This window comes from Passer domesticus, chromosome 12 (assembly GCF_036417665.1).
Source record: "Passer domesticus isolate bPasDom1 chromosome 12, bPasDom1.hap1, whole genome shotgun sequence".
In the NCBI taxonomy this organism is placed as follows: domain Eukaryota; kingdom Metazoa; phylum Chordata; class Aves; order Passeriformes; family Passeridae; genus Passer; species Passer domesticus.
Genome location: NC_087485.1, coordinates 226390 through 247124, shown reverse-complemented (window position 1 = coordinate 247124; position 20735 = coordinate 226390). Strand labels below are relative to the sequence as shown.

General features: G+C 58.1%; 3 protein-coding genes and 1 long non-coding RNA gene across 10 annotated transcripts; 1 reads left to right on the top strand and 3 right to left on the bottom strand.

Moving 5' to 3' along the window:
- Window positions 1–244: 244 nt before the first annotated feature.
- LOC135279135 (uncharacterized) lies at window positions 245–2505 on the bottom strand. Its single transcript, XR_010346460.1, has 2 exons — window positions 2239–2505; window positions 245–1566 (listed from the first exon to the last, which is right to left on the bottom strand). It is a non-coding gene; the product is annotated as an uncharacterized LOC135279135 (long non-coding RNA).
- PMFBP1 (polyamine modulated factor 1 binding protein 1) lies at window positions 1646–6092 on the top strand. Of its 6 annotated transcripts, XM_064386224.1 has the most exons (9): window positions 2741–2800; window positions 2878–2911; window positions 3009–3193; window positions 3666–3914; window positions 4542–4670; window positions 4895–5107; window positions 5198–5365; window positions 5443–5645; window positions 5917–6092. In XM_064386224.1, exons 3-9 carry the CDS (start codon window positions 3017–3019, stop codon window positions 5936–5938), a joined length of 1161 nt encoding a protein of 386 aa, XP_064242294.1. In that variant the 5' UTR covers window positions 2741–2800; window positions 2878–2911; window positions 3009–3016; the 3' UTR covers window positions 5939–6092. The 6 variants fall into 6 exon arrangements, with proteins under 6 accessions (XP_064242297.1, XP_064242296.1, XP_064242298.1 ...); XM_064386227.1 differs by lacking the exons at window positions 2741–2800; window positions 2878–2911 and adding an exon at window positions 1646–2318; XM_064386226.1 differs by lacking the exon at window positions 2878–2911 and having other exon boundaries at window positions 2723–2829.
- Window positions 6056–15303, bottom strand: DHX38 (DEAH-box helicase 38). The gene is made up of 26 exons (XM_064386189.1): window positions 14784–15303; window positions 14434–14621; window positions 14177–14278; window positions 13610–13766; window positions 13392–13510; window positions 13209–13285; window positions 12966–13121; window positions 12189–12350; window positions 11996–12103; window positions 11026–11138; window positions 10786–10923; window positions 10381–10567; window positions 10107–10292; window positions 9790–9930; window positions 9500–9610; window positions 9311–9427; window positions 8968–9075; window positions 8740–8852; window positions 8045–8253; window positions 7805–7959; window positions 7570–7725; window positions 7360–7494; window positions 7156–7281; window positions 6689–6784; window positions 6424–6545; window positions 6056–6303 (listed from the first exon to the last, which is right to left on the bottom strand). Exons 1-26 carry the CDS (start codon window positions 15095–15097, stop codon window positions 6219–6221), a joined length of 3681 nt encoding a protein of 1226 aa, XP_064242259.1. The 5' UTR covers window positions 15098–15303; the 3' UTR covers window positions 6056–6218.
- A 1403-nt stretch (window positions 15304–16706) lies between these two features.
- Window positions 16707–20264, bottom strand: DHODH (dihydroorotate dehydrogenase (quinone)). Of its 2 annotated transcripts, XM_064386236.1 has the most exons (9): window positions 20209–20264; window positions 19828–20025; window positions 19372–19571; window positions 19090–19172; window positions 18386–18573; window positions 17803–17916; window positions 17360–17513; window positions 17127–17286; window positions 16707–17020 (listed from the first exon to the last, which is right to left on the bottom strand). In XM_064386236.1, the coding sequence occupies exons 1-9, from the start codon at window positions 20224–20226 to the stop codon at window positions 16966–16968; spliced, it is 1170 nt and encodes a 389-aa protein (XP_064242306.1). In that variant the 5' UTR covers window positions 20227–20264; the 3' UTR covers window positions 16707–16965. The 2 variants fall into 2 exon arrangements, with proteins under 2 accessions (XP_064242306.1, XP_064242307.1); XM_064386237.1 differs by lacking the exon at window positions 19828–20025 and having other exon boundaries at window positions 20209–20262.
- Between the last annotated feature and the right edge of the window lie 471 nt (window positions 20265–20735).

Below are 20735 nucleotides of genomic sequence, written 5' to 3'. Positions count from 1 at the left end.
CCTCAGAACATCACCTGAATTGTACAGTGGCTCCTTCTGGAGCCTTTCCTAGAGCTCCATGGCCCCTCTGCACCATGAGCGCTGGTAGCACACAGGTTCCCACTCCACGAAGGGCCATGCCACCACCGCAGCTGGATGTCTGGCTGCATGAGCGGCCACCAGTGTCCCACACACTACTGGGATGTGCCAGTGCAGCAGGTGCTGCATGAGCTGCTTGTGCATTCATGTAAGTACAAACAAGACCTTAAGTCATCTCTTCTTTGGCTCATCTGTGTGAAACAGGGATCACGGCACTTGTTTTGCAGAGGGGCCCTGCAGTTTGTTTCATGAATATCAAGTGGCTTGAGCTCCTGTGATGGAAGATACTGGAGATGGACAAAGGAGCACTAACAGCCTAAAGCTGATGGAGGCCCAAGCAGTGGTCTCACCCAGTTGCACTGTGTTTGCTAATTCAAGTGTGTAATCAGCACATACGGGCAACGTGTTGGCTTGGGCTGTGTCACACACAGCAGCTCAGAACGCTCTCACTGTGAGCTCATGCTCCCCAGGAGGGGTGATTGGCGTCTGCGCAGCCACCAAGGATGGGCGATGTGCAGGGGAGGACAGAGCTGCTGGTGGCATGACCATGAGATGGGTGTCATCGACACACAGCCCTGGCACAGAGAACACACAAACCTCCTTCCACCCCAGCCACTCTGCCCGCCAGCTCTCCTGAATGAAGGCCCAGCTTTGTTTTTCTGATTTCCATTTTGTATCCTAAAATATTCACTCCAAGTTCCGCTTGACAGACATGCCTAATCTAATCTCCATGTCTGCTTTCTAATTTTCGCAGCCAGGATAAAACAAATTGGCTGGCGTTAATTGCCTGTGCAGCGGCCTGGAGCTCTGAGCCGTGATTTACGAGCTTGGAGCAGGCGCTCTGCAACACATTTTTCTTAATTTATTTTTAATGAGTCTCTCAATTAATTTTCTTGGAAACATCTTAATGATGTTGGAGGCGGATGTTAATGAGGTTTGCAGCAGCACCTCATTTTGCATATTTTAACGTACTGAATGGCATGAAGCAAACTCCTGGTGCTAAAACAGAAAAAACCTTAAGACTGGAGAGGACTCCTGGGCTGACATTTCTGCCCTGGCTTGAGGCTGAGGCACTGCATGGGCTAGTTGGTGACTTTGAACATCGTGAGACTGAAGCTGGTTGAGCCCACAGGGATGGCAGGACCCTGGCAGCATGGTGGGGTGAGAGGCTGCGCTGAGTCATGGTTGGTGGCCAGACACTTCTTAACAGATGGAGTGAAAGCCTGGATACCGAACCTGGACACTGAGATGCCCGTGCTGGCATGCCCCATGTTGTGGGCACCCCATTCCCTGCACACCCCCAGCCAGACCTTTTGGGCAGGAGCTCTCCAAGACACAGGACTGGGCTGCCTGGGGCTGATGACTGCGGGGTGCTCTGGGGTGTCTCTGCCAGCCCGCAGGGTCACCGGTAATTGCTGATGCATGTGCCAGCAAGAGGCAGCAGCTGGATTGCCTTTGTTTTCTCCCAGCATGTCAGTCTTCATTAAACTGGAGGGGAATGAAAAAGGATTCACTTTTGTCCCAGCCTGAACATGGCAGCTGTTTAATTTCAATTAAGGTGGCACTGAAAAGAGTAGCATTACGGCAGTAATTAAAGTGAGACAACTCCCACCCCCAGGACTGTGCTCACACAGCAGAGGGGCCAATTTTGACCCCCCCATCCTCCCAGCACCAGCTGAGTATGGGCAGGCAGCTGTGGGTCAGGGCTGTGGGGCTGCCCCACACGCTCACAAGGAGCTTCAAGGCAAGTGCTGCCTGCAGCTCAGCACGCTGTGGCTCATCTGTGGTACAGAGCAGCACTGCCTGTGGCACCATGTAACATGGCACAGCACAGCATACATGCTTTGTCCCATAAAGGTTCTGTGCGCTGTGGATGCTTTGTGCCCTGGCTGTCGCTGCCTGAACAAGACTGAAGTCTGCAGGGAAATTTTATTTCCTCACAGTGGCAGAAACTGTGGCCAAATTCAGTTGTGTTCTGGAAGCAGGAGGTTCAGCAGCCCTGCTCACAGGACTGTTGGTCTGTGCCTGCTCCCATCACCCGTGACTGTGACCCGCTGGTGGAGCAGGTTGCCATGGCAACTGATGATTTCTGCTATGGTACAGCTGCGTTCACCTTCTGGGCCCAGTTCAGCGTTGGAAATTTCCAGTTAAAGCACTTACCTGTGAAACTGCACTGAGCGTTGGCAAGGGAGCACACACAGCCCAGGGAGTCCCATGTCACCAGCACAGGCCAGCAGCAGGTCTGTGCTCACACCGTCACTGGCACCCAGAGGCCCGTGTCACTGATCCGATCACCCGGGCACTGTGGGGTGGCCCCAGGCAGGCGGGACAACCGGACATGCACCTTCAGCCTCTCCTGTCCACACTCAGCCTCCCCAGGGGCCTGTGGCCCGTGGCCCTGCAGCAGGCCCCCCCAGCCCTGTCCCTGTGCGGGTGGCTGTTCACAGGGCACAGCCCTGAGCACTGCCATCCCCACTGTCACCTGGCCCTGGCCACAGCCCAGCAGTGTGTTCTGGGACTGGCCACAGACTGATATGGCCTGAGGACAGTGCAGGACAGCATGAGGGTGGCAAGGCCCTGCCCTGGCACAGGGGTGCTGCCATGTCCTGGAGCAGTTCTGTGGATGATGCCCAGGACCTGGTGACCTCACAGTGGCATATGGACTAGTGTCACACAGCGTGCCAGGAACACAAGATGAGGAGTATGGCACAGGAAGGCTGTGGTGAGGACTGTGGGCATCAGTAGGACCAGGTGCTGCTGAGAGCCACAGCCCCACACAGCTCCGCCCTGCTTTTCCAGGAGCCCAGGGCTAGGCTTCTCCTGCTGGCAGCAGGTGCTCCTCAGACAGGGAGTGGCAGTGCCAATACCATGGGAGCTGCCAGGCAGAGCTGAGTGACATCCGTGGGACTAAGGGTTGTCTGGGTCTGCAGGAAAGGTTATGGTCCTTCCAACAATGAGAGAGTGGACAAAATTTGGCACATCCAGGGAGGTTCCTGCATCTCAGGATCAGCCTGAAGGCTCCTGTAGAGATCTGCCAGGGGCAAAAGAAACAACACCAGAGCTGACCAGCTCCATCCAGCAGCTTCAGCAGGAGACAGAGGCCTGGCAGGCCAAGGTGAGCAGTGTCAACCATATGTTCCACCCAGGCACTGGTTGCATAACCACAGACTGGTGGCCAGGTGGTACAGGAAGCCCTGACCAGCCCTTGCCTGCACCACCAGACACCTCTTCCCCAGGGCTGGGCAGAGCACAAGAGCTCAGGGGGATCCAGTCCTGCTGTGGCTGCACTGGTCCCACTGCCACCATTTCCCACAGTGGCCACAGTTCATGGCAGTGTGGAGGGCCAGTGGTGTCAGGGGCTTGGCTATGTGTGAGCCCAAAGGAACTGTCAGAACATGCACACACATGGGGCAGTGCTGCCTGGTGGGGAAGGGCTGCACCCACCCGTTGGTAACACGGCCATTGCTGCAGTGCACAATACCAGGACTGCCAGCGTTCTCCAGCCCCAGTGCCTGCCCAGACAGCAGCAACAAGATGGGCTGGCTACAGTGGTGAGCTGGACAGAAGCTGCTCATGCCATGTCCTAGGTCCAAAGGCAAGCACAGGCACTGGAGCCACAGCATGGGGAAGCCAGAGCATGCCAGCACACACAGCAGGAAGATCTGGACCCAGCTGAGGTGCTAGCCACGATACAGGCATTGCAGCTGGACCTGGACTTCTGCAGAGGCACAAACCACAAACAACTGGTCCAGCTGCAGGAGCAGGAGTGTGCAGCGGAGCAGGAGCACCAGGACTTGGTCATTCTGATGCAGGAGTTCCAGGCACTGTTGGGCAAGGTACCAGTGCTGGCCACAGACCAAGTTGCATGTGTCCCCCACTGCCACCCCACCACAGGCTAGGCACCATGCCTGCCCCACAGCCTGTGCAAATGCCTGGTGACTCCCCAGGGGAGGGTAGAGAACATCCTGCCAGCCACACGTGGCTCTAGCACCACCTGTACAGAGCAGCCTAGCCACAAGGCAAGCCTGGCTGGCACAGCCCAGTCCACCCAGCTGAGCAGAGCTGGAAGAATGCAGACCCTAACAGCCCCACTGACACCCCGGGCACTGTCCCAGGGCTGGTGGCACTACTGCAGCCCACAACCTCGCCAGTGAGCTGGGATCAGCACTCTCCCTGTGCCCGTGCTCTGCCACTGGTCAGGGACCACAGAGATGGCTTTCCACAGCTGGGTGTCCAACAGATACTGCCACAACAGGGAGGGCACTGTGGGGACTGCACAGATATCAGAGGGCCAGAAGTCAGCAGCCTTCCTGCCTCCCACCTGGTGCAGGCCACATTCCTCTGCCACAGGCCCTGCCCAACAGGGCATTGCCCATGGGTTGTCCCAACAAGGCTCCTCCTGCAGCCTAAGCTCTACACAACATGGGCACAGGGTGATCCCACACCCTGCTGGGTACTCACAGGTCAGTGATGCACCCCTCCACCTGAAGGACCAGGCAGTGCAGACAGAGGTCACCTCCTACTTGGCGGGCCACAGTTATTTTGACATCAGCCATGATATCCCACAGGAGAGCAGAGAGCTGCTCAAGCAGGTCAGTGCCAGCAGCCCCCAGCCACTACACCAAGCCTAGGGGCAAGGGGGGCATAGCCAGGGGGGCACAGGAGCCCTGACAACCACAGTGATCCTTGCTCCCCTTCCCCCTGGGACAGGGTGGGAGGCAACAATGCCAGCCTGCCCCCACCATCTCACACAGCCAGGCAGTGGCCAGCCCTGAGCACCCTGCAGCTCACAGAGGGCAGCTGTGCTTGTGCTCAGGGCAGGGCACACAGCACAAGGCCAGCAGAGGCACTGCCTTCTCTGCAGCTGGGGGCACAGGAGCAGAGTCAAGGCCTGCAGTACAGCCCAGCCCGGCTGCAGGAGCAGCTGGCAGCCACCCGGGCCCAGGAGCAACAGGGTCTGCAGCAGCTCAGCAGAACCAACGAGGCCATCCAAGGCTTACAGAGAAAAGTGGCAGAGTTGCAGCAACAGGTGAGGGCAGGGATGCAGCCTCAGTCCCAGACCCCTCTCCTGCCTCCAGGAGAGGCTCAGCCATGGCCAACCACCCTACCTGCCCCACAGCTTTGCTGGCAAGTGCAGGACATGGAGAAACTCCAGGCAGAGCTGGCCCAAGCTCGGCAAGAGAGCACCAAACAGGCAGAAAAGATTGCAGCCTACAAGACACAGAGGCACCAGCTTCATCGGGAGCTGAGGAGGATGCAGACCTTCAAGGAGCAGAGCAAACAGGAGGTAAGGATGTCTCAAATCTTCCTGTGAAAGACCAGGAATCTGTGCTCAGCCTGTGTCTCTCACTGTGCCATGGCCAGACCTACTCCCTCCAGGAGAGGCTGCAGGAGCTGAGCAGCCTAGTCCAACACTGGCAGCAGCTACACCTAGACAGTGAGCAAACTCTGGCTCTGAGAGAAGAGGAGCTGGTTGTCTGCAAGGTGGAACTGGCTTTCCTTAAGGAAGAGCTCAGCAAGGTGACAGAGCGGGAGCAGGATACAAGGAGGCATTCAAGACACACTAGGTAGGATGCAGGAGGAGAACCCATACCTAATGTTCAGAACACCTGAGCAGCCCAAGTGTGAGCAGCTGAAAAAGTGAGCAGAACTGGCACAGCCTGGCCTGAAACAGGGCTGCGCCAATGGTCCCAGCTGTGCAGGGACAGCTGGGCACCAGCTGCCTGTCCAGGGCATGGGCTGTGGGAGAACTGCCTTTGCAGGGGTAAGGGCCAGGCTCCAAACAGGGACAGGCTGTATTTGTCCTCCAGGTCACTTGAATTTTGTGCCCTGTTCCAGGTTGTACAGGGCAACAACCTGACAGCACCAGCCCTGCATGATTCTGCAGAGCTACCTCCACCAGGAGGTAGAGCTACCAGAGCTACCTCTTCCAGGACAAGAAGCAGTGCAAAACAAAGCAAGGATCAGACTGACAACCTTTAAACAAATAAAATTCTTTCTGTTCTGTAATAAAATTAGAGCCAAGCACCAAAGCCTTCCAGGGCCACAAGCTGTAGAGACCTCAGAATACACTGATTAGAGTAGGTGGGCACCACCTTAAGCCTCAAAGCTTGGTACCTTGCCCAACAGGTTGTGCCTTCTTAGAGACCAAAGCGGGCTGGGGTGCGTCGTGGCGTCAGGGCCTCCCCCTGCTCCTTTCGCCCAGGGGTATAAATTTTAGTAGATCTGTCAAAGAGGACAAGGGCAATTAGTGGAAAATGCAACCTTTTCCTGCAACAGAACTCCCACAGGGAAGCTGGGATCCTCCACACAGGCAAGCCATGGACAGGCAGGGCTATCACATACCTTGCACTGCCCAGTGGGTTACGGCGCTCCTGCTCCTCCCGGCGGGCACGCAGCTGCTCCTCTGCCAAAGCCATTTCCTCCTCCATGGCAGACACCTCCTCCTTGGCACGGCGCCGGTTCTCCTGGAGCAAGAAGCAGCAGGTCAGGGACAGCAGACTCCCTGCAGGCCCACAAGCTTGCTCCCTTCATGTCAAAACACATACATACAGCAGCAAAACGCAGGAGGGCCTGCAGTTTGCCAGCTCATCCAGGATGGAATACTTACCTGGCGTGACTTGCCAGCATGTTTGATACTGTAGAACATAGGGCCCAGCTCTGCCAACCACTCACCATCCACGGCAGTGACACACTGCATGTACTCCTACAAGGACAAAAAGACCAGGACAGCAGGATGGCATCCTTGGCTATTGCCAGAGCCATAGCCATTCCCTTCCTCCCTCAGTTGCTGATGGCACTTCTCAGGCTAGGACCATACCCCTTCCAGACAATTCCTCCTGGCCTCAGAAGCTGCTACAGGTTGGATTTGACCACAAGGAGGATCAAACACATCCCACAAAAGCCAGAGAAAAATAATGGGGGAAGGGACAAACAGATGACACAAACATGTCTAATTGGTATAGATGGAAAAGGCTGGTATCTACCACTCAGACAGATCTCAGTCTCACAGCAAAGCCCTCCCATCTCCCCTGGAGCACTCATCACCCTTCCCACTAGCCCTCAGCTCAAGCTCACCTTGGTAGTCATAACCAATTCGTGGTACACAATGTAGTCTGGTGTGTAGCCCATGCCAAACAGAGAGCTCGTGGGGTGCAGGTGGCAGGGCATGCCTGTGCGGATGTTCACATACTCCCCAATGCCCTGCAAAGACAAGTGTGCTTAGTCCACCTGTTCCCAGGCAGGGCCTTGCAGCTCCCAGGCAGCTCAGACACCTCTCACCTTCAGCTTTGCAGCCTGATGGAAATATGCAGCACAGATGCACTTCCTGACCACATCCCAGTCTGTACCACAGGATGCCAGGCTCATTCGCTGCTGCACCATGATGTCCTTGAGCTGGGCACGCACCTCCCGCACCTGCAAAGGTGTGTGCTGGTCAGATCCCTCTTCAGCACAAGGCTGTCTCCCCCAGCCTTACAGCCACAGCCTCACCTTCCGCATGGCCTTGGCATGGATGAAGTGCTGATTGCACCACAGGGTAGAATAGCTGTTGTTTTTCCACTGCAGGTAAACATTCAGATAAGTCAAGTGATCGCTCTCTGGGACAGCAAATTTCTCCCGCACTTGGTCACTCTCCTCTTCTCGGCCCTGAAGAGTAGGCAAAGAAAATGGGTTAGTCACAGGGCAGGGAAGAGCCCTGAGCTGCTGGAACAGCAGCATCTCATACCTTAGGCCGGTAAAAGATGGCAGGCACAGACAACATGGAGACTACAAGCAAGATCTCAGAGCTGCAACCCATGTCACAGGAGACAATAAGCATTTTGGAGAGTGCAGGATCCAGTGGAAACTCCACCATGAGGCGTCCTGTAGAGGTCAGACCACCTGTAGGAACGGAACAGGGATCACTGATCAGCAGCTGGGCAGACCCCAGCGCCATGGGCTGGCAGCCTACCCCAGCTGCCAATACCTGTGTTATCCAGGGCCCCCAAGATCCACAGCTGGTACATGGAGTTCAGCATATTGTCTTCAGGGGGTGGATCCATGAAATGGAACTGCAGCAGGTCTTGCACACCCAGGGACTTGAGCAAGAGCACTACATTGGCGAGGTTGGTGCGCTGGATCTCAGGCACCGTGGTCGTCAGCAGCTCATTCTTGTAGGCACTCTGGGTGTAGAGCCTGGGAAAAGATGCCAAGAGCATGCTCCTTACAGACTTGCCAGCCTCTGCCCAGCCCGGCCCAGCATGGCACAGGGCAGCAACCCTGCACCCAACAGCAGGACCCTGGGAGGCACCAGTAGTCCAGCCAAAGTGGGGTCTCCCCAGCACATTGGGGTGTTTGGGCTGCAGCACAGCACATGACCAAGCACAGACCTTCCCTGGTCTCACAGAATAGCCTGGGAAAGGCCTTTGGCTTGGTTCTTATCCCAGTGGCATCCAGGGCAGACCAGCCACAAGTGAAGATGGGCACAGGAAGGAAGTGGAGCACATCCTTTTCTCTGCACAAGGACTGGGTCCAAAGAAGGCCTTCAGGCCTGCTTATTGCCCACACCTGTCCCCCCCTCAAAGTTCAAGATAATGAACAGCTCCAGTGAGAAAAAGATATACAAAACCTGATGCCAAGCTGAGGATACAACAGGAGCAGGAACAACAGTGACATGCCTACCTGAAGCAGTGGCCTGGGCCTGTCCGGCCAGCTCGGCCAGCCCTCTGATTGGCGTTGGCCTGACTGATGGGGTAGATCTGCAGTGCATCCATGCCTATTCGGGGGTTGAAAACCTTCAGGGCACAAGAAAGTCAGACAGAAGTAAGAGGAAGGCTGGATTGTGACCTCAGAACTCCCTCAACCTATGCCAGAAACTAGAGACAGACAGTATAGAAAACCCTGGCTCACCTTCAATTTGCAGTAGCCAGAGTCAATCACAAACATGATACCATCCACTGTCAGTGAGGTCTCTGCAATGTTAGTGGCAACGATGCACTTCCTGACCCCATCAGGAGCCTGCAAGCACACTGCACGTCAGTCACACCCCTGGGCGTGGCTCTGCTCCACTGAGGAGGAGTGCAGAGTGGCAGATGGACAGGGGTGACTCTTGGGAAGTGGGGTGGGGTACATGCTTTCTCTCACCCTCCACATGCAATACCAATGTATATCTACACCTCTCGCTCACGCTCTGTACTGTCTCCTGCTCCAGTTTTTCCTGTCCCCACCCAAATCACAAAGCACACATCAGCACCTTCTGGAAGATCTTGGCCTGCAAGTCCGAGGGCAGCTGAGAGTAGATTGGCAGTACAGCAAGAGCAGGTGCCTTCTCCAGCTCCTCAAGGTGCTCCACAATCTGCTCTGAGGTCACCTAGACACAAAGAGGGCTGAAAACATCAGACTGAAACAAGGGGATAGGACAGTACCTGTCCTTCCAACTCACCTCGATATCCTCCTGGCCAGGCATGAAGACAAGGATGTCTCCAGGAGCACCAGACAAGTGGACCTGCAAGGCTTGTTTCACTGCAGCCTCCACATAATCTTCCTGTGGGGTCTGAACAGCACAGCCCAGGTTAATCTGGAACAATATCCTTACCTGCCCTGTCCTACGTGCAAGACTGTAGCACACCACAGCCACTCCTCCCCTGTCCTGTGCGTCCCCCTCCGAGTACAGCACAGCTAGGTCACAACCCCCTCCTGCCAACAGCATTTCCATCACAGAAGTAACTGTACCTTGCTGAAAAGAATATCCACAGGAAAAGTGCGTCCAGGAATGTGGAAAATGGGAACGTTCCCAAAGAAGGAAGCAAACTTATCTGCATCCATGGTGGCTGAAGTAACAACAAGCTTCAGATCTGAGCGTCGGGCGACCACCTAGGAAGCAGATGAAAGGAACAATATGGAAGGCACATTTATGCAAGGCTGTGGGCTGTTTTCCTTCTCACTGAGACAATGGCACAGGACAGAGCTTCTGTTGTACTCCAGAGGCACTGGCTGTGCATGCCAGGGAACACCGATGCTGCTGTGCTCCAGCCCAGGCTCACACACACCTCGCGAAGCAGCCCGAACAGCACATCAGTGTTGAGCGAGCGCTCATGTGCCTCGTCCATGATGATAGCACTGTAGTTGTCCAGGTCAGCCTCCCGCAGCGACTCACGGAGCAGGATCCCATCTGTCATGTACTTGATCACTGTGCTCTCAGATGTGCAGTCCTCAAAGCGGATGGCGTAGCCTACCTGGCAGGGTGGAGATACCACAAGTCTTCCAACAGTCCCACGCACTCTCTGTCGTTGGGTGGCACCCCTGCACCCCCACCAGACTCACCTCCTCCCCCAGACGCACCCCCATCTCCTCACTGACCCGCTTGGCCACCGACATGGCAGCCACTCTGCGGGGCTGTGTGCAGCCGATCATGCCATAATCAGTGTAGCCATCCTCATGGAGATACTGTGTCAGCTGAGTTGTCTTCCCACTCCCAGTCTCCCCTACCACGATCACAATGCTGTTGTCTCTGAGGAAAAGGAAAAGGTATTTCTTCATACACCTTCAAAAAAGGGCTTTTGTGTTCTCTCTCTAAGCATCATCCTACTCAGGTGGGAGAGCTGAGCAAACACAAAGCAATGGGTTTTGTTTCCTGAGAGTACAGGTTCCCAACGGTCACAATTCTACAATTCCTCAACTGAGCTCCCAAACGTAGGCCAATGCCCTGAGGATGCCCTGGAGCCATACCTGAGGATAGAGAGCAGTTCCTGCTGTACAGCAAAAATGGGTAGGTATTGTCTCTGCTCCAGAATCGATTTCTTCTTGGCAAACTCACTGCTGGCTTCACTTTTTTCTTTCATGTGTTCAGCAAACTTCTGCTCTGTTCTAAAGAAAAACCACAAGTCCTGAAACTGCCTCTCCACACACTTTGCTATGCCCATAGCCCCCATTACCAGCTGAGCAGGGTAATTCAGAGCAAGCCCCTACTTGTAATCTACTTTGCCATCTTCTGTCACCATCTCATCCTTCTCTTCCTCCTTCTTGATCCCCATAATGTCTCCCAGTTTGGTTCCTGCCAGCTCCCAGTGCTTGTGCTGAGCCTGGAAGAACAGAGAACAGCTTAGCTTTGCCACAGCAGGCACAGACAAAATTCTTCCCCAATCCTACTCCTAAGGCTAAGAAATGGATATTAGTACCCCAGTTCCTCAATGCAGAATGCACACTCCACTCCTACATCAGGTTCCCCTCATAAAGTAGAATTTTAAGGCACTGAGATGGATGCAGAGACTTCAAGCAAAGGATTACCAACTGCCTCCTAAGAAAATAGCTCCAGCTACTGACCCTTCCATTAAATTTGAACTTAAACCTAAACAGATATGAACAGAGATAATTTTCCCACCCTTACCAAGCATTCACAGGCTTTTCTCCCACTCTGCTATCAGTTTTGCTACTACCACCATTCTGCTCATAGTATAAGTAGGTCAAACCCAGCCCAGTTTCAATGTACAAGGAACACACCTGTACTTTCCCCATCGCTATTATGTGAGCTTTAGAGAAAGTCCCTTGAAAAGCACCCCCAAAAACTAATCTGCTACCTTATCCCACACTTCTCCTCACAACTCTTCTGCTGAGACCTGACAAGGTAAATCCTGCTGCCATACTGCCTGCTGACAGTCCCTAAGCTACTGGGCATTCTTCCATATGCTTCCTTCTCCCATAATGCAAATGTTCAAATGCAGGGTGATTCATGTCCCAAGACAGTGCACAAGAAAATCACACCACAGCAGGTGCTATGAGGCAATGCAGTAAGCTGGGCTGCCAGGATGCCCCAGGTCACAAAAATATGAACCCCTTACTATCACTGCTGCCAAAGCCTGAATGCTGCGGAGTCCAAACAAGGCTCAGAGGAACGACATAACGTGTACAGTGGGCAGTAAGGCACAGGGCTGCAGCATACCCTCTTACGCTCCTTTTGCTCCCTGTGCTTGCGCACCAGCTGGCTGCCTTTCCGAGCTATGATGGCCAAATCCGAAGTGGCATCCTTCACAGGGATGACTGGCTCTGGCTGCAGGGAAAAGGCATTGCTTTACTAAAAAGGCCTCACGTGTATGGAGCTCCCTGCCATCAGTGCCTTCAGCCACAGTCTCTACCTGCTTGGTGAAGACAATCCTTCCATCTAGGAAAGGAGGCACTAGATTGTGCACCAACAAATGCACTTTAGCAGAGTTATCCTCCTCAAAATCTTCGTCCACCTCAATCCGATGGACCACACCACTGGTCAGCATGCGGTTTGTCTCCCAGCGCTCATTGTCCTGCAGGAAACAACATGTCAGAAACACAACGAAGCCTCACAGGGAAGTCACAGAGATCACACTAGAACACCAGCTTGGGCCTGGGCTCTGCACTGGCAACAGTATGGTTCAAACCTAATGAGCCTGAAAGAAAAGATAAGGGAAGGAAGAGTAATTGGAAGCAGTAGAGTACAGGAAACTGCCCACATGAAGTGCATGTTCAACAGGACTATTTCCAAGGAAATGCAGGATCGACATTGCCTGCAAGGCAGCCAGAATACATCAGGAAGCCTAGACACAATCCTACCCATGTAAAGAGAGCAGCTGTCCCAGCATCCACTGGGCCGACAGCGGACAGCCCCAGTAATGTTCTCGCACTTAGAACAGCAGGAGCACAGTCCTCTGCTGCCCTGAACACTGCAATCCACCAGCCATTCCAACTGGGAATTCCACCCATGCAGGAGTTGCAGTGCTAGGTTTTCCAGGGGAACTCAACCAGTTTCCCTGTGAGCACTCCTTTCAGCCTGGTCCAAGAGTGTCCTTCTCCACCTGAGAGCAAGGGCTCAACAAGTGGATCTTTTAAGAGGCAGCAAACCCCACGTGTTCAGAGCAGCCAAGCCTGCATCTTGGCCTTACCTCATTGATCTGCCGCCGCTGCGCCGAGATCCGCTTCTGCCTCTGCTTGTGCAAGTGCTGCTCACGCTTCTTCACATACTCCTCAGAGGAGTAAGCCAAAGGGTTGTGAAACTCATCGTAGCCCTCATCCATCATGTACCAGTCCCGGTCAGCTTGCTGCAAAGGGAGAGGCGCAGCACTGAGTTCTGCCCATCCCCACCCACAGCCTGGTGGCCCCAAGCCCTTGGCCCCTGCCAGACTCACCCGCTGGTCGTCCTCCCACTGCTGCCGCTCCTCTTCCGTCTCAAAGGCGATGCCCTCCTCCCCTTCCGTGCGCCGCCCTGGGGAGCCAGAGTCCAGAATGTTCCCGAGGAAACCCCAACTCTGTGCCACTGGAAAGGGTATTCCACACTGCCCACCCTGGGCAGCTCAGCCCAGATTCCTCACCTCTCCCTCGGGACAGGCGTGGCGTGGCCCCCAGGTGCCTCCGGTCATCGGCCCACTCATTGTACTTGTATGATGGGGTCGGCAGCGGCGTCTTATCAGAGTACCGGCTCCTGACAGACCTGAAAACGCAGCAGATGGGAGGAACCGGCGCCCTCAGGCAGACCCTTCTCATGCACAGAGCCCCCTGGGCAGCCCCAGAGCCCAGCCGGGCGTGGTACCTGTCCCGCTCCCGCCGGTCCGTGTCCCGCAGCCGGTGGCTGCGCTCCGAGTCTCGGCAGGAAGGTGTGGGAGACGGGGACTCCCACTGCGAGCGATGGGCGCTGCTGTAGCCACCATCATCTTCCTCCCAGCTGGAGCGAGATGGTGTGGCTGCATCTGGTAGGAGAGATGGGGCTTGACAGCTGTTGTTGAAGCAGCAGCCCTGGGCACCTGGACCTAACACCTTTAAATAAAGGGGCACGGAGAGAGAGCACCCACTGGCCTTCCCTCTAGGAGAAGGGGCTGACCTTCCTTCCAAGGAACTTCAAAGGATCATGTTTCCATCACACGGGCCCAGAACAGACCCCACCATGCCAAGATCTGCCAGAGTTTCAAACACGCACAGCTGGCACTTTGTTCCCAGATGCAAGTTGAGCTGGGAGTTTTATGCTTGCCTTAACTACAAACATCACAAGGTACGAGCTTTTGTACCACCCCTGTCCTGCAAAAACAGCAGGAGGCATAAAAAACTCCAAGCCCCTCCCCGTTAAGTCTGCCACAAGAGCTTTACCGGGTCCCACTCCCACCTTTGGGCCGATGTCGAGGGCTCTCAGGTTCACCCCTCCTGCCACTCCGCTCTGAGGAGCCATCCCTCTCTGATCTGCTGTGGTGACTCCTGTCCCGCTCCTCTGCAAAAACAAAATAGGATCAGGTGCCTATTGCACAAACAAGCTTCCCAAGTCTGCTATAAAAATCACCACAAACATTAGTAAAGCCTACAACAGATCAAAGGACAAGCCCAGACCCAAACCAAGAAGCACCACAAAGGTCTCTGAGCAATTACCACGGTCTCGTTTACGATCGTGGTCCCGATCCCTGCTGCGTTCCTTCTTCCGGTCCTTCTCCTCCTTGGAGGAGGCAAAGACTCCGTGTTCCCGACGCTCCCTCTCCCGCTGCCGGCTGCGCTCCAAGAACTCCTCGCTTACACCCCCTGTGTAGGAAGGAGTCTCCACGTGGACAGAGCGGTAATGTCTGGACAGGCAGAGCAGAGAGAAGAAATGCTCAGAAGTGCTGAGCAACAGCTGCGGCGCAGCCTGTGCCACAGGGCCCCGCAGTCCCCCCGCCGGTCACCGAGCGCCCGCCCCGCGCTCCCTGCGGCCACCGCCGGCAGCAGGAACCGCCCGCAATCGCCACCTGCTCCTGCGAGCTCTGCGGCTGCCCCGGTTCGCCTCGTCCTCCTCCTCTTCCTCGGCGCTGCCCGCCTCGTCATGACCCTCTTCCCAGTCCTTATAGGATGCGACGCGGGATCGCTTCCCCCCGGCCGCCTCCTCCTGCCGCTCCCGGCGCTTCTGCGCCGCCAGCACGTCCAGGCCCAGCAGGGAGACGCGCGGGGCCGGCGCCTTAAAGACGTGCTGCTCGGCGCCCCGCGTCCGCAGCAGCAGCCCGCCCGCCTCGCCGCTCGCGGCTGTCCCCGACAGCCGGTGCAGGGACTCCTCGCTCGCCTCCATGGCGGCCGCAGCGCTGCCTGAGCCCCGCAGCTCCCTCAAGGAGCGCAACCCGGCTCCCGGAGCGCCGCCATAGCCGCCCCACAGTGCTCGGCGGGAGGAGCCCCTCTAGCCCAGCGCACCATAGACACGGTGGCCAGAGCCTATGGGAGAGCCGCCACCATAGAGTCCCAACGTCGCCAGACAAGCCCCGCTCCCTGCCGGGCGGACTTCCGGCGGACGCAGCCTCCACATGGTCACGTGGGCGCGGGGCGGAGTCCCGGGCGGGCGGGACAGAGAGACAGCGGGACAGACAGAGGGACAGACAGCGGGACAGAGAGACAGCGGGACGGACCGAGGGACGGACAGCGGGACAGAGAGACAGCGGGACAGAGAGACAGCGGGACGGACCGAGGGACAGACAGCGGGACAGAGAGACAGCGGGACAGAGAGACAGCAGGACGGACCGAGGGACAGACAGCGGGACGGACAGACACAGAACGGGACAGCGGGACGGAGGGAGGGCGCCGGGCACAGAGCGCCTGCCCGGAGCGGGAAACGGGCGCGGAGCTCGCAGGCAGCAGCCTCATCCCCTCGCGGCCGTGGCTCAGCCCGCTGCCGCTGCCTCCCGCGCACGCCGTTCTCTGCGGTCCTGCCCAGCTGGCGCTGCGAGCGGGCGTGCTCGCTGCCCGGCACAGCACCCCGCTGCAGGAGGTGCCATCGCCAGGGAGGGGCCGGGCCCCGTGGCACACATCCCGCGCACTGTGCTGTTCCTGGCACTGCTCACTCTCGGCACGGCAGGGAAGCCAAAGGTGGCGCTGCAGCCCCAGGCTGAGATGTAGCCCACCTGCCCCGGGTGTACACAGTCCTTCTGGGCCAGCCCCTCTGCCCTCCTCTCCAAGAAGCACCTTCTGCTTCAGCAAGGCCAGGTCCACAGGGGCAACTCCATGCCCCGGGGCTGCCCCCCAGACAGCAGACCTGAACCCTGCTGCTCCACATCTCCCGACCCTGGTGCCTGCAGCCAATACAGTTCCCAGCAGGAAGAGCACAAAAAGCCCCACCTTGCTTAGCACCAGCCTGGCAGAAGCTCCCAGGAAGCTGCCAACCCCTGACAGGAAGCCAGCGTGCCAAGAGTTTCCCAGAAGTTGTAAACAATTTTGGTGAAGTGCTGTTGAGCAATCTTGCTCTGCAGGGTGGATTGCGAGAGGCTGCTGAGGGAATGCTTTGTGCAGGGCGAGCTGTTACTCAGGAAAAGCCTGAGATGCTGCAGTGAGTTTGGGGGGAAGGAAAAGTCCCCACCAGAGATCCCAGAGACAAAACCAACAGACAGAAGCACCTTTGATCGGGCCCTTTCCACAGCTGACAAGGCATGACTGCAGCCGTCTCCAAAACAGCTGTGTACTGGCACCCAGCACCATCACTGCCTTCCCTCCCTCCAAGGGTCTGGCCTCAGGCAGAAGTCTCTGCCAGGGGAGGCCTGATGCACTTGTCAGTCCACTCCAGAGCTCAGCTACCCTGAGGGCTTCTCCCACCAGGACAAGTGAGAGCAACATGGAGGGCTGATTCTGCTCAGCTGAGGAGAGCTAAGCTGCATCCCTCCAGCCCAGGAGTGTTCCCACAGCAGTACACAGGACCAGGTGAGCCAAATGTTTATTGACACTCAGTTCTGCTGTGCACAGGGAAGCCAAAACACAGCCCTGAAAAAGCAGGACTGTCATAAAGGCCCTGTCCCCTGCTCCCCACCAGTGCAGCCCCTGCTTCACCCATCAGACCCTTCCCAGGGGCTGGAACCAGGACCTCATCTCAGTCCCAGTCTGCCCAGCACTGGAATTGTCACCCCCAGCCCTGCTCTGCCATGGCTCCTCGCAGCTAGACCTTCATTCTGCAGTATGTCAGCAGCGGTGATCTGCTCCAACTGCCTCCATGACGTTCTTGAAGCCCTGCTCCCTAACCAGGGACAGTGTGTGCTGGCACTGGGCTGGCACTGCTTGGGCACCAGCACACAGCTGTCCTAGGACCATGGGCTCTGGGGACGTGCCTGGCCTCCACTTACCTCAGCAGCTCCTCCAGTTCCCGCTTCACTGCCCCCACCACTGGTGGCCCGTGGTACACGAGTGCTGTGTACAGCTGCACGAGCGAGGCTCCGGCACGGATCTTCTCCAGGGCATCGTGCCCGCTGCTCACCCCACCCACGCCGATAATGGGCACGCGGCCTGCGGCAGGGCGCAGGGTCAGGATGGCACAGGCAGTGCTGGCATGCGCCCCCAGGCCCTGTTCTGCCCTCACCTTGAGTGAGAGCGTACATCTCCCTGATGGTCTGTGTGGAGAGCTCCCGCAGGGGCTTCCCACTGAGGCCCCCGGGCTCCGCGCGCTGCCTGCTCCGGAGGCTGCTGGGCCGGCTCAGCGTGGTGTTGCTCACTATCAGCCCATCCACACCTAGCTGCAGCGGCACAGTGCGAGGACACAGCTTCCACCAGCAGCCCGACCTTCCCTTCCCCTCCTGCCAGGTCAGCACCACCCCGCACATAACGCAAAGCGTGCCTGGGGACAAAGCTGCCCCTCGCTGCCTGCGTGACCCAAAGCCTGGGTGACACACGTGGGCCCTCACAGACTCTGACCAACCCAGGACACCATCCCTACAGCAGCCAGAGCTGCAGGCATACGTGTCCTTCCGAGAGGTGACTTGCCAGGACCACCATGCCTCCTGCCTCCCCTTCGTACTTCCTCACCTCACAGACAACGCTGGCGATGTCCTGCTTGTCCTGTGCAGTGAGGTCAGGGGCAATCTTCACCAGCACGGCTGGCTTACGCTTGCAGGGCAGCAGGTCCCTCTCCACCAGCACCTGTCAGTGCACATGGCAGTGCAAGGCAGGGAGAGGCCTCCTCTCCCAGCTAGGAGCTACGGACACCCACTACCACAGGCCGTACAGGGACAGACCCTGCTCCTCTACGTGGCACCAAAAACAGGAAAGGCACCCTTGGCACGGGGCCTGGAGCACACAGCAGGCACAGGATCCCAAGTGATGCCTGAAGTTGTGGGGTGGATGGCTTGCTGCCTCTTGCAGGAGCAAGCAGAGGGCAAGGCCTCACTGCTCCTGAGCCCTTTGCTGGGATACAGTGCCCTAGTACACCCCACAGCAGCAGCTAACAGGGACAGCTCAGTGGTCCTGCCCACCATGCTGGAAGGCCACCCCCATTCCTCCCTGTGCTTGGACAAATGCACTGGCTGCAGCAGTGCAGATCCTGCAGCCAGGAGATGGGCTGCATCCAGTGCTCTGCTGTGCTCTGGGCTGGCTGGGGGGAGGCACCTACCTTGCTTAGCAGGTCCCGCAGCTCAGCCTTGCCCTGCAGGTCCCGCAGCCCCGGGGTGTTTGGGCTGGACACGTTCACAACAAGGTAGTCAGCCAGAGGGCCCAGTGTCCGGACCCCAGCCACGTAGTCAGCTGCAGCATCAGTAGAGCTCTTGTTCTTGCCCAGGTTGACTCCAAGAGGCATCCCAGCTGGAAGCCAGACACAGCTGAACCAGGGCAGCAGGACCAACCACCACCCAATGGCCAGAGCACCCAAAACATGAGGTCCCAGGACCAGCTGAAGTTGAGATGAGGATATATAGCCCATGTATTTCATGAGGATGGGCCTGGGACTGTCCTGTAAGCACAGGAGTATGGCCACAGCCACCCCAGTCAGCACCTCCCAGCACCACAGCCTTCAGCCTGGCAGAGGTTGCCCTCAGGATCTCCTCAGGTAGGGTTCTCTTGGCTTTGGCTATGTTGGCAGACACATCTTGCCCAAAGCAGCAAGTGGAGCTTGATCACAGAGAAAACAACAGGAGAAATGTGCCTAGTCCCAATGCCAGGGGTGAGACTACAGCCCCAAGAGAGTCCTGCTGTCCAAGTGTCCCTTGCTCCAGCCAAGGTGCTCCTGTGCCTGGATACTGGCATTACACACCAACACCTGGGAGATGCCCAAACCTACCCTGCAGACCCCAAGAGCAAAGGCTTACAAGCTTGTCTCACCACCAGTGAGCCTGATCTGTTTCTCCTGGCGCGCTCGCAGCCTGCGCTCCACCACTACGTGGCCGTGGCTGTTGAATCCATACCTGCACCAGGACAGAGGGGGTTCAAGGCTGGGCTATGTCTGCAAGCCCTGAGAAACACAAAGCAGATGTGTGGTCTCTGCAGCTTTGCTCAGCACATCCAACCAAAAGCCACCACAGCTCCAAAGACGTGGGGCCACCCAAATATTCCCCCTCCCTCGCGGTGGGCAGCCATTGCAGAGCAGCTGCCCTCAGATCCCACCTGTTGATGACCGCCTCGTCCTCTGCCAGCCGGAAGACCCTGGGCTTGGGGTTCCCCTCCTGGGGCTGGGGTGTGACAGTCCCCACTTCCACGAAGCCAAAGCCCATCTTGTACAGCCCGTCCACAGCCTCACACTGCTTGTCGAAGCCAGCAGCCAGGCCCAATGGGTTGCGGAATCGCTGCCCGAGGACTCGCACTTCCTGCGGGGCTGGGGCTGGGTCAGAGCCCGCAGGCTCCAGGAACATTGCCACGGCCTCACTCCAGCCCCCCTCCCTGCCTCCCCTGCCCTTTGGGGTGTCCTTATGGAGTGGCTGCCCGAGGGTCCGTCGTCGGCCGCCACGGACTGCGACGCGACCCAGCCGCCTGCCCACCCGCTTCCCCTGTTCTGACCGCCCTCCCCGCCCCGGTCCCCGGTCCCCGCCGCGGTTCAGCCCTCCTCAACCCCTGGAGACGCACCAGCGCGGGGCCGTCGGGACGGGCGGAGGGCAGCAGCCCGAGGGCGGCGGCGCGTAAAGCCAGGCCATGGGCGGCCTCGGGAGGCAGCGCCCGCAGCGCGGGCATCACCGCCGCCGCGTAGAGCCGCTCGTCGCCCGCCGCCAGCGCCGATCCCAGCAGCAGCCCGCAGCCTCCCAGCGACAGCGCCAGCAGCCGGCCCTGTGCCAGGTCGTCAGCAGCGCGCCGGCAACGATCCCCCACCGGCAACCACACTCATCCCGTCCCGCCCCGCTTCCTCCCCACCGGCACGCTGGCCCCGGCCCGGCCCGGCCCCGGCCCCGGCCCGGCCCCGCCCGTCCCGCCCGCAAGGCCAAGGCCGGCTGCCCCGGGCCCCGCGCTCACGCGCAGCGCCGCCGCCATCACGCTCAGCCCGACGGCCAGGACGCTTCCGGGGACCGCCCCCCTGCCGTGATTGGCGGAGAGCGTACCCTTCCAGCCAATAGCAGCACACAGGCGGCGACAGGTCCGGCCCGCGCTTTATTGAAGGAGTGCAGCGGCGCGCGCCCGGGAGCGGGAACGGGGCACGGGACCGGAACGGGGCACGGGACCGGAACGGGGCGCGGGAACGGGGCGCGAGAACGGAACGGGGCACGGGAACGGAACGGGGCACGGGAATGGGGCGCGGGAACGGAACGGGGCGCGGGAACGGAACGGGGCGCGGGAACGGAACGGGGCGCGGCCGCGGGCAGCGGCACGGACAGCCACGGCAGAGCTGCAGTCACCAACACGTACGCTACACTCCCGGCATGCCTCGCCCGCGACACTGCTAGGGTAAACAAGGTGCTGCTGCATATCCCATCAGACCACCCTCCATGCCTCACCCCAGACTGCGATGGGCCACAGGTGCTCAGCACTCGGGAGGAAAGCTG

Bases quoted from the DNA above. Each gene is read 5' to 3' on its own strand.
- PMFBP1 (XM_064386223.1), top strand. From the start codon at position 2,773: ATGAGGAGTATGGCACAGGAAGGCTGTG. The intron at 3,915-4,541 runs GTACCAGTGCTG...GGGTACTCACAG, and splicing joins TCCAGGCACTGTTGGGCAAG to GTCAGTGATGCACCCCTCCA. The intron at 5,646-5,916 runs GTAGGATGCAGG...GCCCTGTTCCAG, and splicing joins AGGCATTCAAGACACACTAG to GTTGTACAGGGCAACAACCT.
- DHX38 (XM_064386189.1), bottom strand. From the start codon at position 15,097: ATGGAGGCGAGCGAGGAGTCCCTGCACCGGCTGTCGGGGACAGCCGCG. The intron at 10,924-11,025 runs GTAGGGGCTTGC...GTTTTTCTTTAG, and splicing joins GATGGCAAAGTAGATTACAA to AACAGAGCAGAAGTTTGCTG. The intron at 7,726-7,804 runs GTATGAGATGCT...CCTACTCTTCAG, and splicing joins CCATCTTTTACCGGCCTAAG to GGCCGAGAAGAGGAGAGTGA.
- DHODH (XM_064386236.1), bottom strand. The intron at 19,173-19,371 runs GTGGGATCTGAG...GTCCTGGTGCAG, and splicing joins GACGAGGCGGTCATCAACAG to GTATGGATTCAACAGCCACG. The intron at 17,514-17,802 runs GTGAGGAAGTAC...GTGCCGCTGCAG, and splicing joins TCGCCAGCGTTGTCTGTGAG to CTAGGTGTGGATGGGCTGAT.